Genomic DNA, 13,585 nt, shown 5'->3' with positions numbered 1-13,585 from the left:
GGCTAACACGGTGTTCCTGGTGGGCAAGGCTGTTCCCAGGCCCTCAGAATGCGGACTCCTTGGCACTATCCCCAGGCCTGAGGATTCCTTGATCTAGTTCTTTTTTTTTTTTTTTTTTAAAGATTTTATTTATTTATTTGACAGAGACACAGCAAGAGAGGGAACACAAGCAGGCGGAGTGGGAGAGGGAGAGGGAGAAGCAGGCTTCCCGTGGAGCAGGGAGCCCGATGCGGGGCTCGATCCCAGGACCCTGGGATCATGACCTGAGCCGAAGGCAGACGCTTAACAACTGAGCCACCCAGGCGCCCTGATCTAGTTCTTATCACTTCAAGAACACAGATGTTCCTTGGCCATTCTTGGGCTCACCCATAAATATGTAACATGGCGTCAACACCCTCTGAGCTTTTCATCCAACTTCAAGGCAAAGAAGCAGGTTATTCGCAGACTCTTAAGTAGGCGATATTACATTTTCTTTGTGCGCAATAGCAGCGTCATGTGGAGCTGTTGTGTACAGTTTGGCTCCTTGACCTAGGACAGATTTGGCCATAGTCACAGCATAGAGCTTTGGTTGCTGCTTCTGCTACTGCGACTACTGACTCTAACGAGTCCCACGTGCTATTCCTGCCACCGCTGGTGCTGCCGCCGTGACTCATGCTCCCATTGTTGTTTCTACGACGATGACTACTCCTACTAGCTACTCCTACTACTAGTACGACTCCTACTACTACCGGCTAGTGTTTACTGAAAACTTACTGTATGTCAGACACCTTTTAAGTTCTTTACAGGAATTTACTCTTCTAATTTTTCAACAGCCCTATGAGGTGGGTACTACGATCACCATTTTAAAATAACAAAAGGGAGGCACTTGAGAAATCAAGTGATTTGCCCAGAGTCCCTCAGATCGTGGGTGGAGAGGGGTTCATTGTACTGGTTTCAGTTATAACTTTTCTTCTTCTTTTTGGGGGGGAGAGAGAGCGTGTGAGTGTGAGCAGGGGGAGGGTCAGAGGGAGAGGGGAAGGGAGAGTCTTAAGCAGGCTCCATGCCCAGCATGGAGCCCAACTTGGGGCTCGGTCTCATGACCCTGAGATCGTGATGTGAGCCAAAACCAAGAGTCATGTGCTTAACTGGCTGAGCCACCCAGGCGCCCAAAACGTATCTTCTTTTTTTTAAAGGATTTTATTGATTTATTTGAGGGAGGGAGAGAGAGCGAGAGAGAGCATGAACACGGGGCGCGGGGGGGGCAGAGGCAGAGGGAGAAGCAGACTCCCCGCTGAGCAGGGAGCCCGATGCGGGGCTCAATCCCAGGACCCTGGGATCATGACCTGAGCTGAAGGGGCAGACGCTTAACTGACTGAGCCACCCAGGTGCCCCCAAAACTTATCTTCTTAACTGAAAAATAATACAGGCATTTTCCTTCAAAATATGAATGTCTGGCAGCAAGGGTGTTACTTTCATGGAGTGCCCAAGAATATCTTTCAAAAGAGACAAGGAGGTTGAGACTTCTTTGCATCTCCACTATAGTAAGCTGATACTTTAAAGAAGTATCTAAGCACAACATTTGTTTTTAGGTTGTCTACTGCTGTTTGTCGATGATTCTCTGTTGGGTCATGCTAATATCTTCGTTCTGTCTAGTTCACTGCAGGGAGTCTCACAGAAACCATGGTGATGGGCTCATCCCAGGTGATGTAGCCTTTTACATTTCCCTCAGTGTCTTTCACATTTTTCTCTTTTCACGCTTAAGCTCCCTCTTTTTAAAAAATTTCTACTCAAGTATAACTAACATACAGTGTTATACTAGTTCCAGGTGTACAACATGATTCAACAATTCTGTACATTACTCAGTGCTCATCGTAAGTGTACTCTTACTCCCCATCACCTATTTCACCCATCACCCCACCCACCTCCCCTCGGGCAACCACCAGTTTATTTTCTGTATTTAAAAGCCTTTTTTTTTCTCATCTCTTTTCCTTTGTTCGTCTGCTTTGTTCCTTAAATTCCACATATGAGTGAAATCATATGGTATTTGTCTTTCTCTGACTGACTTATTTCACTTAGCAGTATACCCTCTAGATCCATCCATGTTGTTGCAAATGGCAGGATTTCATTCTTTTTTATGGCTGAGTAGTATTTTTTTTAAAGACTTATTTACCTATTTGAGAGAGAGAGAGAGTGTAAAGGGGGAGGGACAGAGGGAAAGAGAAAGAGAGAATCCTGAGGCACAGGATGTGGGGCTCCATCTCACCACCCTGAGATCATGACCTGAGCCGAAACCAGAGTCAGCCGCTTAAAGGACTGAGCCACCCAGGCACCCCTAAGTAATATTCTATCACACACACACACACACACACACACACACATGCACAGCCCCCACATCTTCTTTATTCATTCATCTACCTATAGACACTTGGGCTGCTTCCATAATTTGGTTATTATAAATAATGCTGCAAGAAACATAGGGGTACATATATCTTTTTGAATTAGTGTTTTCATTTTTGGGGATAAATACCCAGTAGAAATTACCGGATTATATGGTAATTCTATTTTTCAATTTTTTGAGGAATCTCCATACTGTTTTCCACAACAGCTGCACTAGTTTGCATTCCCACCAACAGTGCATGAGGGTTCTTTTTTCTCCATATCCTTGTTGGACACTTGTTATATCTTGCTTTTTTGATTTTAGCCATTCTGACAGGTATGACAGGTATCTTATTGTGGTTTTGATTTGCATTTCCCTGATGATGATTGATGTTGAGCATCTTTTCGGGTGTCTGTTGGCCATCCGGATGTCTTCTTTGGAAAAACGTCTGTTCATGTCTTCTGCCTATTTTTAAATTGGATTATTTGTGTGTGTTTTTTTTGGTGTTGAGTTATATAGGTTCTTTATATACTTCAGATAAAATTCCTTATTGGATAAATCATTTGCAAATATCTTCTTCCATTCAGTAAGTTGTCTTTTTGTTCTGTTGATGGTTTCATTTGATGTGCAGAAACTTTTTATTTTGGTGTAGCCCCATTAGTTTATTTTTGCTTTTGTTTCCCTTGATCGAAGAGACATATCTAATGTTGCTAAGGCTGATGTCAAAGAGATTACAGCTTATGTTTTCTTCTAGAAGTTTTATGGTTTTAGGTCTCACATTTAGGTCTTTAATCTATTTCGAGTTTATTTTTGTGTATGGTGTAAGAAGACAGTGGTTCAGTTTCATTCTTTTGCATGAATGTCCAGTTTTTCCAGCACCATTTGTTGAAGAGACGGTCTTTTTCCTTCCCATTGTATATTCTTGCCTCTTTTGCTGTGGATTAATTGACCATAAAAGTGTGGGCTTATTTCTGGGTCCTCTATCCTGTCCCATTGATCTACGTGTCTATTTTTGTGGTAGTACCATACTCTTTTGATCACTACAGTTTTGTAGTATATCTTGAAATCTGCAATTGTGATATCTCCAGTTTTGTTCATCTTTTTCAAGACTGCTTTGGCTATTGGGGTCTCTTGTGGTTCCATACAAATTTTAGGATTATTTATTCTAGTTCTTTGAAAAATGCTGTATTTTGATAGGGACCAAATCTGTAGATTTAGGCTCCCTCTTTTTAACCATTAACCTATGTCCTTTTATAAAGTTGTAATTAAAAAAATATTAGATGTGTAAATAGTAAGTGCAGGATCACACTAAAATCATAAAACCCAGAATTTTTGGCATTTTGGTGTTACTGAGAAGCCCTCTGCTATGAGAAGTAGAAGTGTGCATAGGAAAATGCTTGAGTTTGGTTATGGTAGGAGGTTGAAATGGTTTGTGGGAAGCAATGTTTTTGTGGGAGTAAACAAAGGAGAAAAAAACACAAAAGCTAAAATCAAAGCAAGTGAGCAAACAAAAACAATCACTGTTTTGTTAGGTGAAACTTCATTAAAAAGCAAAAGCCAGCTGTGTGGGTCTGTTCAGACTTGGGTGTGTTACTGACTTCGATACTCAGCTCTGGCTCATCTGCAACACCAGTGGTTCTATGATGGACAAGAACATCAGGATTTTCATGGGCAATACAAAACACAAAGATGTTTTAACTTTGTGGACTTCTATAGGCACAGTTTAAATATGAGATTGGCCAACACGGGATAACAGTATTCTATTAATTTTTCTAACGTCTAAGGCCTTCACTGACTGCAAAAAACCAAAGCGTCATCTCCCAAACTTCAAATATACTTGATGCTCCCAGAAGGGGAGTTATATTTATATTTAACTCTATGGTATTTAGAAATAATTAAACACAAAATATCAGTTTATAGGAAAGACCAAGATGTTCTGGGTGGGAAGAAGTAAACATATAAAGTTGTGAATGAGCTCATCTTAATGAAGAAACTTGTTCTGGCATCTTTTTTTTTTGGAGCATGAACCCTTTGCCATCTGTTTACTAACATTGAATAAGATATGCTTGCATGCTGGCTTTTTATGTTAAGTGCTCAGTGTGAGGAGGAAAACTTCATTTTGAGCATGTTTGGATCTTTCAGGGACTTCATATTTATAATCGTCCTGCCTTCTTCTGTCTCTGGACTCAGGAGGTTGGAAGCTGAAGAGGGAGTCAGAAATGATGCGAACTCACTGCCCAGAAATTTCAGTTTTATGCCAATAGGCTACCTATCCCCAAAGTTTCAAAAGTTGAGGAGAGAGTTCCAGTCCAAGACGGCAACGTGGGAAGACACTGAACTCACCTCCTCCACGGACACACCAAATCTACACCTATTTATAGAGCAATTCCTCCTGAAGAACTGAGGGCTGACTGAGCAGCTTCTGCACAACTAAAGATAGAAGAGCAAGAAAAATAAAGACGTGCTAACGAAGAGCCCTGTAGGAACTGCTGTGGGAGGGATAGTTCTGAGGGACCGTGAGCAGCTTTGTCTGCCTTGGGGCACAGACAAAAGCCATGGTTTAAAAGGGCAACTAGAATAGAAAAGATCCAGCCTTAGAACTCCACCAATGGTGGGAGAGCTACTGGAACTCTCTCTGCTGGGAAGAGCAGGCAAGGGCCTTGGTTCACCGTCCCCCTCCACCTGGACAGTGTACAGGGGAGCAGGTCCCTGGTCCTCCGGGCATCAGAGCTGGCCTGCCTCCTCAGTGCATGTTAGTTTTAGAGCTTCTCTCTTCAGAAAGATAAATAAACTTTAAATATAAACAGGGACACCTGGGTGGCTCAGTTGGTTAAGCATCTGCCTTTGGCTCAGGTCATGGTCCCAGGGTCCTGGGATCGAGTCCCACATCGGGCTCTCTGCTCCACGGGGAGTCTGCTTCTCCCTCTCTCTCTGCCACTCCCCCTGCTTGTGCTTTCTCTCTCTGACAAGTAAATAAATAAAATCTTTAAAAAATTTATATATATACTTATATATATGTATAAACAATATATGTGAAGCTTTTCTATTCTATTAAAATTTGCCACCAATGTTAAGCTTATCTATTAAAGACAGTGTTTGTGAGGGGAAAAAAAAAAAAAACAGGCATCCCAAGTCCCCAGTGACAAGCTGGGTAAAATCTGTTTTGGCATTCCTTTTAACCTATCAATACTCCATGACCACACTTCCAGATTTCATCATGGAGAGGAAGAAATCCAATTCATGCTCACCTGGTCACTTTCTCATTACCCCCCCCCCCGCTATCTTCCTCCCACCATCCTACTGGGCTGAGTGAAGTGGGCTTCTTCTCTTTTGCAAGAGTTTTCCTTGCCTCATCTTCTTGTTGTGGTAGCATTTGACCTCTCCCTTTCAGATGTCTAGGTCCACATTGATTTGAGCGGGACACCATGCCAAGTCTAATGGGATCCTCCTTCCCTTTCAGACACTGCTTCTAGCATTTTCTGTGGCTACCAGCCCCCAGGGCATGCCCTGTAGCTCTGAGCTCCACTGATCTTCCTGTAGCCACCATAGTTACGGGGATCCTGGCCCTTGGGAGAGAAAGGCATTTCTGTATCCTTGCTCCTTGGCAAAGGTTCCTCCCCTGAAATGTCTCACCTTAGCTTTCAGCTAAATAGTGTCCCTCACTTGCTTCTGTCTCTTGGTCCAGGCTGGTTTCTCAATGCTCCCTTTGATGTGCTTAAAAGAGTTGCTAACTCGTTCTTTCCTAGGGGAGAGTGTGTCTTCTCTGTTCTTGTCTTCAGCATCTAGGTCTTGTCTCACTTGTTGTCATATACCATCTTTCTGATACAGCCTGTCTGCAAAACAAAGGCTCCTGATTCTCCCTATTTCAAAGCCTTTGTGGTGAAAAATCCTATTCCCTACTTCCTAACTAAGCTGGGATTTCGTTCAGGTACCCTCACCTGGCAGTCTGTGTGTTTAAGTCAGATAATCTCAGTTGGGGGATAGAGGTGGGGGGAGCATTTTGCCCCCAAGAGGACATTTGGCAACGTCTGGAGACATTTTTAGTTGTCACGAGGATGGAGTGTACTAGTGGTTTCTAGTAGGTAGAGGTGAAGAATGCAGTTAAACATCCTACAGTCCACAGGACAGCCCCTAACAACAAAGAATTATCTGGCCTGTAATGTCAATAATGTGGAGTTTGAGAAACACAGGTCTTAGGGGAAGATGATCTCATCCTAGTTCTGTAAGTAGGCTTGATTGATCTGTAGGTAAATCTACTCCTTTGCAGTGACTGATTTAACAATAAGTAAATGACCCATTCTACACCAGTGAAACATGAGAAGTTACTGGGTGCTTCTGAAAAAGTCCTCCCTTTTGGACATTGGTCAGGTGAGGGTGTCAAGCTAATTCACCTCACCACCAGCACTGGAAGTAAAGCAGAGTTGAGGGAATGGCGGGGAAAAGGACCAGGGCCACCAGACTCAGTTAACCCTAAAGCCCACCCTTCTGCTCAACTTGCAAGGAGAGGAGCCCCTTTACCGTTTAAGCATGTTTTGAGATCTATTTTGTTGTTATTTGCAACCATGTGAATCCTAACTGATGCATCTTTACTCTTTCTTCCTCCCTCCCCACCTTCTTCCCTCCCTTCTCCCCCTCTCTCTCTTTCTTTCTCCCTCACTTCCTCTTTCTCTCTTCCTTCCTTCCTTTCCTCTTTCTTTTTTCTTCCTTCCTTTCTTTCTCTCTCTCTTTCTTTCTTTCTTCTTTCTTTCTTCTCATTCATTCATTTCTGCTTGCCACCTGAAGGGTGCCTATAGTTCTTAATTTTCAGAGCCTTCTTGATCTTGGACAATGATCTGGCTAAAGTCTCAGCTCTGTCCACCTACACTTCACTGTTCAGGAAACTCTTCTGAACACAGAAATCCCTTGAATTATCATTACAATAATAAAATGTCTTCACTCATACAGTAAAAATAACAGACCACCCTTTCACAGAACACCAATGGGATCCAACTAATCAGGCTTTCTAAGTTCAACTGAGACCTAAAATAAGAGCAAAACTTGGAGAGCACTACAAGAAAAAGGATGAGATCCAGAGAGAAGACAAATTCATTTTATGAATACAAGGGAAAGTAGGACTTCGGATTTTTTTTTTTTAAAGATTTTATTTATTTATTCATGAGAGACAGAGAGAGAGAGAGAAGCAGGCTCCCAAGGAGCAGGGAGCCCGATGCGGGACTCGATCCCAGGACCCTGGGATCATGACCTGAGCCAAAGGCAGATGCTTAACCATCTGAGCCACCCAGGCGCCCAGGACTTCGGATTTTAAAGACCCTAGAGCAGGTGTCCTTTCACAGTCTTTCATACTGCTAGTTGAATGTTATCAAAACCAATTGCCCGGGTGGCTGGAAAAATAAACATGCTGGCATTGAGGAAGACAAAAAATCAAAGGATGGCAGGAGAAGCAGCCCTCCAGCAGAGTGAGAAATGTTCCTTCTGGGTGGGCAGGGGGTCAGTTTGTGTCTTTCTAATATTCTATGGGCTCATTTAAGTACAGAAAACACAGAACTAAACACCTGCTGCATGTGACTTAAAAATCAAGTCTCATTTCACCGTTCCTTTTCCAAATAAGCACTATATGCCAAAGAACTTATGAACACTATCTCACACTGATTTAGACTTTTCAAAAATGAGGACATTTACAAAAGGTATAAACTTCAGTTATAAGATGAATAACTCCTGGGGATATAAGGTGCTGCCTGGTGACTATAGTTAGTGCTACTGTACTGTATATTTGAAAGTTCCTAAGAGAGTAGATCTTAAAGGTTCTCATCACAAGAAAAAAAAATTATAACTGTGTGTGGTGATGGGTGTTAACTAGACTTATCATGGTGATCATTTTGCAATATATACAAATATCAAATCATTTGGTTGTACACCTGAAACTTATACAGTGTTACTTGTCAGTTATTTCTCAGTTAAAAAGAGGACATTTAAATTTTTTCAAGTTTTGATAAAAAGATCAGCTAATCGAATTCCTTTGTTCAAATTATCAGACTGGAGGAAAGGGCATATTACTATGGTTGAATAATCAGTTACTCTGGATTTCCCGAAGTTATTATACTCTTTATTATACTAATTAGTCTCAAATATTTCAGGTTTTTAGCTACTTGAACAAAAACACCTCTATCTCAATTTGGGAAAAGTGAACTTTGTATTAGAGTTGACACAATAAATTCTTATTGTTCACAAGTCAGTTTGGGGATAACAATTTACATCCTAGAAAAGATTAAACTTAAAAAAAAAGATGAATGGCTGATAAATGGGCTATGGGTAACTGCAAGGGATACTCCGAGCAAAGGTTCTTAGTATGAGCTCCATATCTCAGTAATTACCAACTATGAAAACTGGTTCTCACTAGCTCTGCTTTCTCTAGAAAGACTGCTGATTAGATTACTCTGTGGGATAGGTACCAAGGGAGGGTTTGGAAATTATGAAAGGCAGAGAGACAAAAGAAGTACAAATGGGATGTTGACAAATACTCGGTATCATTTGAATTTGAAACCAGGGGTTTTTCTTACCATCACTGGAACCAAAGCTTCCATCGATGGATTTTCTTTTAAACCTATAAACAAGCACACACACATGATTCTAAGACAGTGAAAACCTCAGCATTTTACATTTATTCCCCATAGACTTTGTTGCAGATTTGTCTGCTAGGATCTCTTAAAAATGAGCCTTTGCATGTGGAGAAACTGGACCTCTGATACATTGCTGGCGGGACTGTAGAATGGTGTAGCCACTTTGGAAAACTTCGGCAGTTCCTCAGAAAGTTAAACATAGGCTTACTGTGTGGCCCAATTCCACTCCCAGGCATGTATCTACATACATAAATTCATTAATCTATTTTCAGATTATTTTATTTTCAGATAATTCACACATCATAAAATTCACCCTTTAATGTGCATATTTCAATGAATTTTAGTATGTCCACAAAACTGTGCAACAATCACTATTATCTAAATCCAGAACATTTTCATCACCCCCCCCAAATTAAAACACACAAAAACTTGTACACAAATGTTCATAGCAGTGTTATTCATGATAGCCAAAACATGGAAACAACCAAATGTCCATCGAATGTAAACAAATAAATTAAACATGGTGTATCCATCCAAAGGAATATTATTCAATCATAAAAGACTGATGTTTTGATTCATGCTACCACATAGATGAACCTTGAAAGCATTATGCTTAATGAACGAAGCCAGTCAAGAAAGACCACAGACAGTATGAGTTATATGAAATTTCCAGAATAGGCAAATTTATAGAGACAGAAAGTAGATTTGTGGTTGTCAGAAATGTACAGAAGTGGGTATTAGGGAGTGACTGCTAATAGGTTAGGGGCTAGACATGCTTGTGCTTTGGTACATGCTCTTAACTTTTCAGACGGCTACTCTAGAAGTTGCACACTCCTGATCCTGGTATGTTTGGTGGAAGAACTTCTCTTCATAGCTCTTTTTTCCTAGACACAGCAAACTCATCCCTGCCTCAGGGCCTTTGCTATTGTTCTCTGTCTGGGCCACTGTCTCCCCACATCCTCCCATGGCTGGCTCCTTCTTGCTATTAAAGTCTTGCTTCTGAGGGATCTTCCTTGCTGAACAAATCAAATCTAAAGTAGCTTCCCCAATCCAACCATTCTCTATCACACTACAGTGTTGTTTTTTTTTTTGCCACTAGCTGAAATTATTTGCTTTGTTAATTGCTTGCTTGCTTATGTGTTTCTCCTCTGTACAATATAAACTCTATTAGAGCAGGGATCTAGACTGTCTTGTTCGCCACTGCATCCCTAACTCTGGGACAGAGTCTGGCACATAGGAAATGATAACTAAATATTTGTTGAATGAACAAAGCATATTATTAAGGAGAGCAGTTACAATTTGGCCCAACTGTTCTAGCTGGCAAATGAGGCTTTGGCAAAGTCTCTTTTTAAAAAAAAAAAGTTTAAAATTTTAATTCCAGTATAGTTAACACAGTGTTATATTAATTTCAGGTGTACAATATAATGATTCAACAATTCTATACCTTACCCAGTGCTCATGATGGTGAGTGCGCTCTTTAATCCCCTTCACCTGTTTCACCCATTCCCCCCAGCCACCTTCCTTCTGGTAACCCTGTTTGTTCTCTATAGTTAAGAGTCTGTTTCTTGGTTTGTCTGTCTTTCTTTCTCCCCCCTCCCTTTGCTCATTTGTTTTGTTTCTTAGATTCTACACTTGAGTGAAGTCATATGGTCTTTGTCTTTCTCTGACTGACTTATTTCATTTAGCATAATACTCTTTAATTAATGCTATTGCACTTTTTGGGTAAATACCCGTAGTGCAATTACTGGATCATAGGGTAGTTCTATTTTTAACTTTTTGAGAAATCTCCATACTGTTTATCACAGTGGCTGCACCAGGTTGCATTCCCGCCAACAGTGCATGAGGGTTCTTTTTCTCCACATCCTCGCCAAAACTTGTTGAAGTCCCTTTTTAAAACAATCCTAGTGATATTAACTGGCAAGCAATTTTATGGACTCATAAAAGATGATGTGTTTGTACTAATGGGCTTTAACCTACATTTGCTGTAGGTTTTGGAGCTGACAAAATTCTTCAGTAGAGGAGTTAAACGATTTAGAAAACTAGGCTGAGGCAGGCAGTATCCCATGAGCAAAGGAGAAAATAGTAAATGAGAACTATGCCAGATTGATTACAAAATGGCTACATGTCCTCTTGTATTCAGCTCCTTAAATTGAAAGTTGGAGTCTGTATCTTCACCTCTTGAATCTAGGCTGGCCTCATGACTTGTTCTGACTAATAGAAAGGAGAAGTGATATCATGCCACCGCTGAACCTACGTCTTAAGGGGGCCTAGCACCCTTCTGCCATCTCTCTTGGAGATACAATAAGCCAGGGCCAGCCTGCGGGAATTTGAGAGACCAAGTGCTGCTGAGGCTGGTCTAGAAGAGCCAGCTCCTAGCTGACCTGCCGGGTGATTGTACTCTATGACCACACCCAACTGAGATCTCTGAGCCCAGTCTGGATTAGCAGCAGCATCTGGCTGACCCAGAGATTTGTAAGTAAACTTAAATATTTATTGCTGTATGCTATTGGAGTTTTTATGGTTGATTTTTATGTAGCATTATCGTGGCCATAGATAACCAATACAAGAATCAAGGGAAGGATGAATACTCTCAGGATTGTGCAGTTTGAACTCAATGTCTGGCAAGGTGGTTGGGAGAAATGAATAAGAGAACATATATCCAGACGTGGACGGAACTGGAGAGTGTTACGCTGAGCGAAATAAGTCAATCAGAGAAAGACATGTATCATATGACCTCACTGATACGAGGAATTCTTAATCTCAGGAAACAAACTGAGGGTTACCGGAGTGGTGGGGGGTGGGAGGGATGGGGTGGCTGGGTGATAGACATTGGGGAGGGCATGTGCTATGGTGAGCGCTGTGAATTGTGCAAGACTGTTGAATCACAGATCTGTACCTCTGAAACAAATAATACATTATATGTTAAAAAAAAAAAAAAGAAGAAGATAGCAGGAGGGGAAGAATGAAGGGGGGAAAATCGGAGGGGGAGATGAACCATGAGAGACGATGAACTCTGAAAAACAAACTGAGGGTTCTAGAGGGGAGGGGGGTGGGAAGATGGATTAGCCTGGTGATGGGTATTAAAGAGGGCACGTTCTGCATGGAGCACTGGGTGTTATATGCAAACAATGAATCATGGAACACTACATCAAAAACTAATGATGTAATGTATGGTGATTAACATAACATAATAATAATAAAAAAAAGAAAAAAAAAAGAGAACATATATCCAGTGTTTGGCCCAGGGTGTGCACATTTATTGTAGTGGCTCCTTAAATACTTGTTGAATGGATTGTGGCTGGGAATGGGAGGGGAATGGGGTTTAGGTTCAAGTCAGTACAGCTAATACTTTGGATTCTTAGCTCCCTGAGGGCAGGAGCCATGTCTCCTATTCATGTTTCATTCTGATTTCCTACCATGTACTGCAAACCCCAGATGTATTAATAATAAAGTACAGGGAGCTCATCAAGCAAATGGCATTATGCTCCAGGACTGGCTTCATTTGGTTTTGTAGAAAACTGTTATTTCTGCTGAGTTCAATGAGGGAAGAGTTCTGTTAGCGTTTTCCCTTAGTCTATCTTCTTATTAAGAATGCCAAATAGTTCTTATGTCTCCAGATTTCTATTTTCAGTTTCTCTATATTTGGAAAGAATTTATGCTAGTGCAATTGACTGTAGCAAAATAAGCTGGCAGCCAGAGGTTTCAACAGAGCCTTCTACCTCAACTTGCAAAAGCTGTGCTTGCTTCTGTAGGCTGAATGACAACTTTAGGGAGATTGATATCCAGTTCTTAATTTTTTGTCTGTTGGTATGTTGATTATGCATGCTGTTAACTAAAGAGGTAAAATCCTATCTTCTAAAATTTAAATCATCAGGCATAGAGATGGTTTTCGTAAGAGGGGCAGAAGAGATGAACTTCTTTTTCCATGATCTTGGAGCTCATCTGAGTCAAAATTGAGAGCTTTTTGGGTCCTTTCCCAATCGCATCCATGCCGGGGTGCCAGACTTTTGGTTTGGCCTCCCTGGTCAGGGTTGCCCTCCCTCACATGCCCTGAGCACTCCAGACCCGTCTTGACTAGCCTGCCAGGCTCTAGAGCCAGGCTGCCTGGAAATCCAGACAAATCCCAGGTCCCTCATTTATTGGCTATGAATTTTTGGTCGAACTGCTTCATTTCTCTATGCCTCAATTTCCTTAACCATCAGGTGGTGATAATACTAGTACTTATTGGGGCGCCTGGGTGGCTCAGTCGTTAAGCGTCTGCCTTCGGCTCAGGTCATGATCCCAGGGTCCTGGGATCGAGTCCCACATCGGGCTCCCTGCTCGGCAGGGAGTCTGCTTCTCCCTCTGACCCTCCCCCTGCTTGTGTTCCTGCTGTCGCTATCTCGCTCTCTGTCAAATAAATAAATAAAATCTTAAAAAAAAAAATACTAGTACTTATTGTAGGGCATTAGATGAGATAATCTGCTCAGAGGGCTCAGCATGGTGCCTCTTAAATGTCAGCCATTATGATCTAGTAAATTAAGTAGGCTGATAATCGGTTAATGTATATACTTTCCAGATATATTTGCCTATACACTAGGGATTTTGTTTTTAACTTTTATTAGAAAATAAC

At 41.4% G+C, this 13,585-nt stretch overlaps 1 protein-coding gene across 5 annotated transcripts in view; it reads right to left on the bottom strand.

The window, feature by feature from the left end:
• Positions 1-13,585, bottom strand: part of SIDT1 (SID1 transmembrane family member 1) — an 87,140-nt gene that overhangs the window by 25,086 nt on the left and 48,469 nt on the right. For all 5 annotated transcript variants that reach the window (XM_021692408.1, XM_021692405.1, XM_021692404.1 and 2 more), the window contains one exon: positions 8,914-8,957. In XM_021692408.1, the coding sequence (XP_021548083.1) occupies positions 8,914-8,957 (44 nt within the window). The remainder of the gene's footprint in view (positions 1-8,913; positions 8,958-13,585) is intronic.

The sequence above is a fragment of the Neomonachus schauinslandi genome, chromosome 1 (genome assembly GCF_002201575.2).
Source record: "Neomonachus schauinslandi chromosome 1, ASM220157v2, whole genome shotgun sequence".
NCBI lineage: Eukaryota > Metazoa > Chordata > Mammalia > Carnivora > Phocidae > Neomonachus > Neomonachus schauinslandi.
This window is presented reverse-complemented; position numbering and strand designations above follow the sequence as displayed.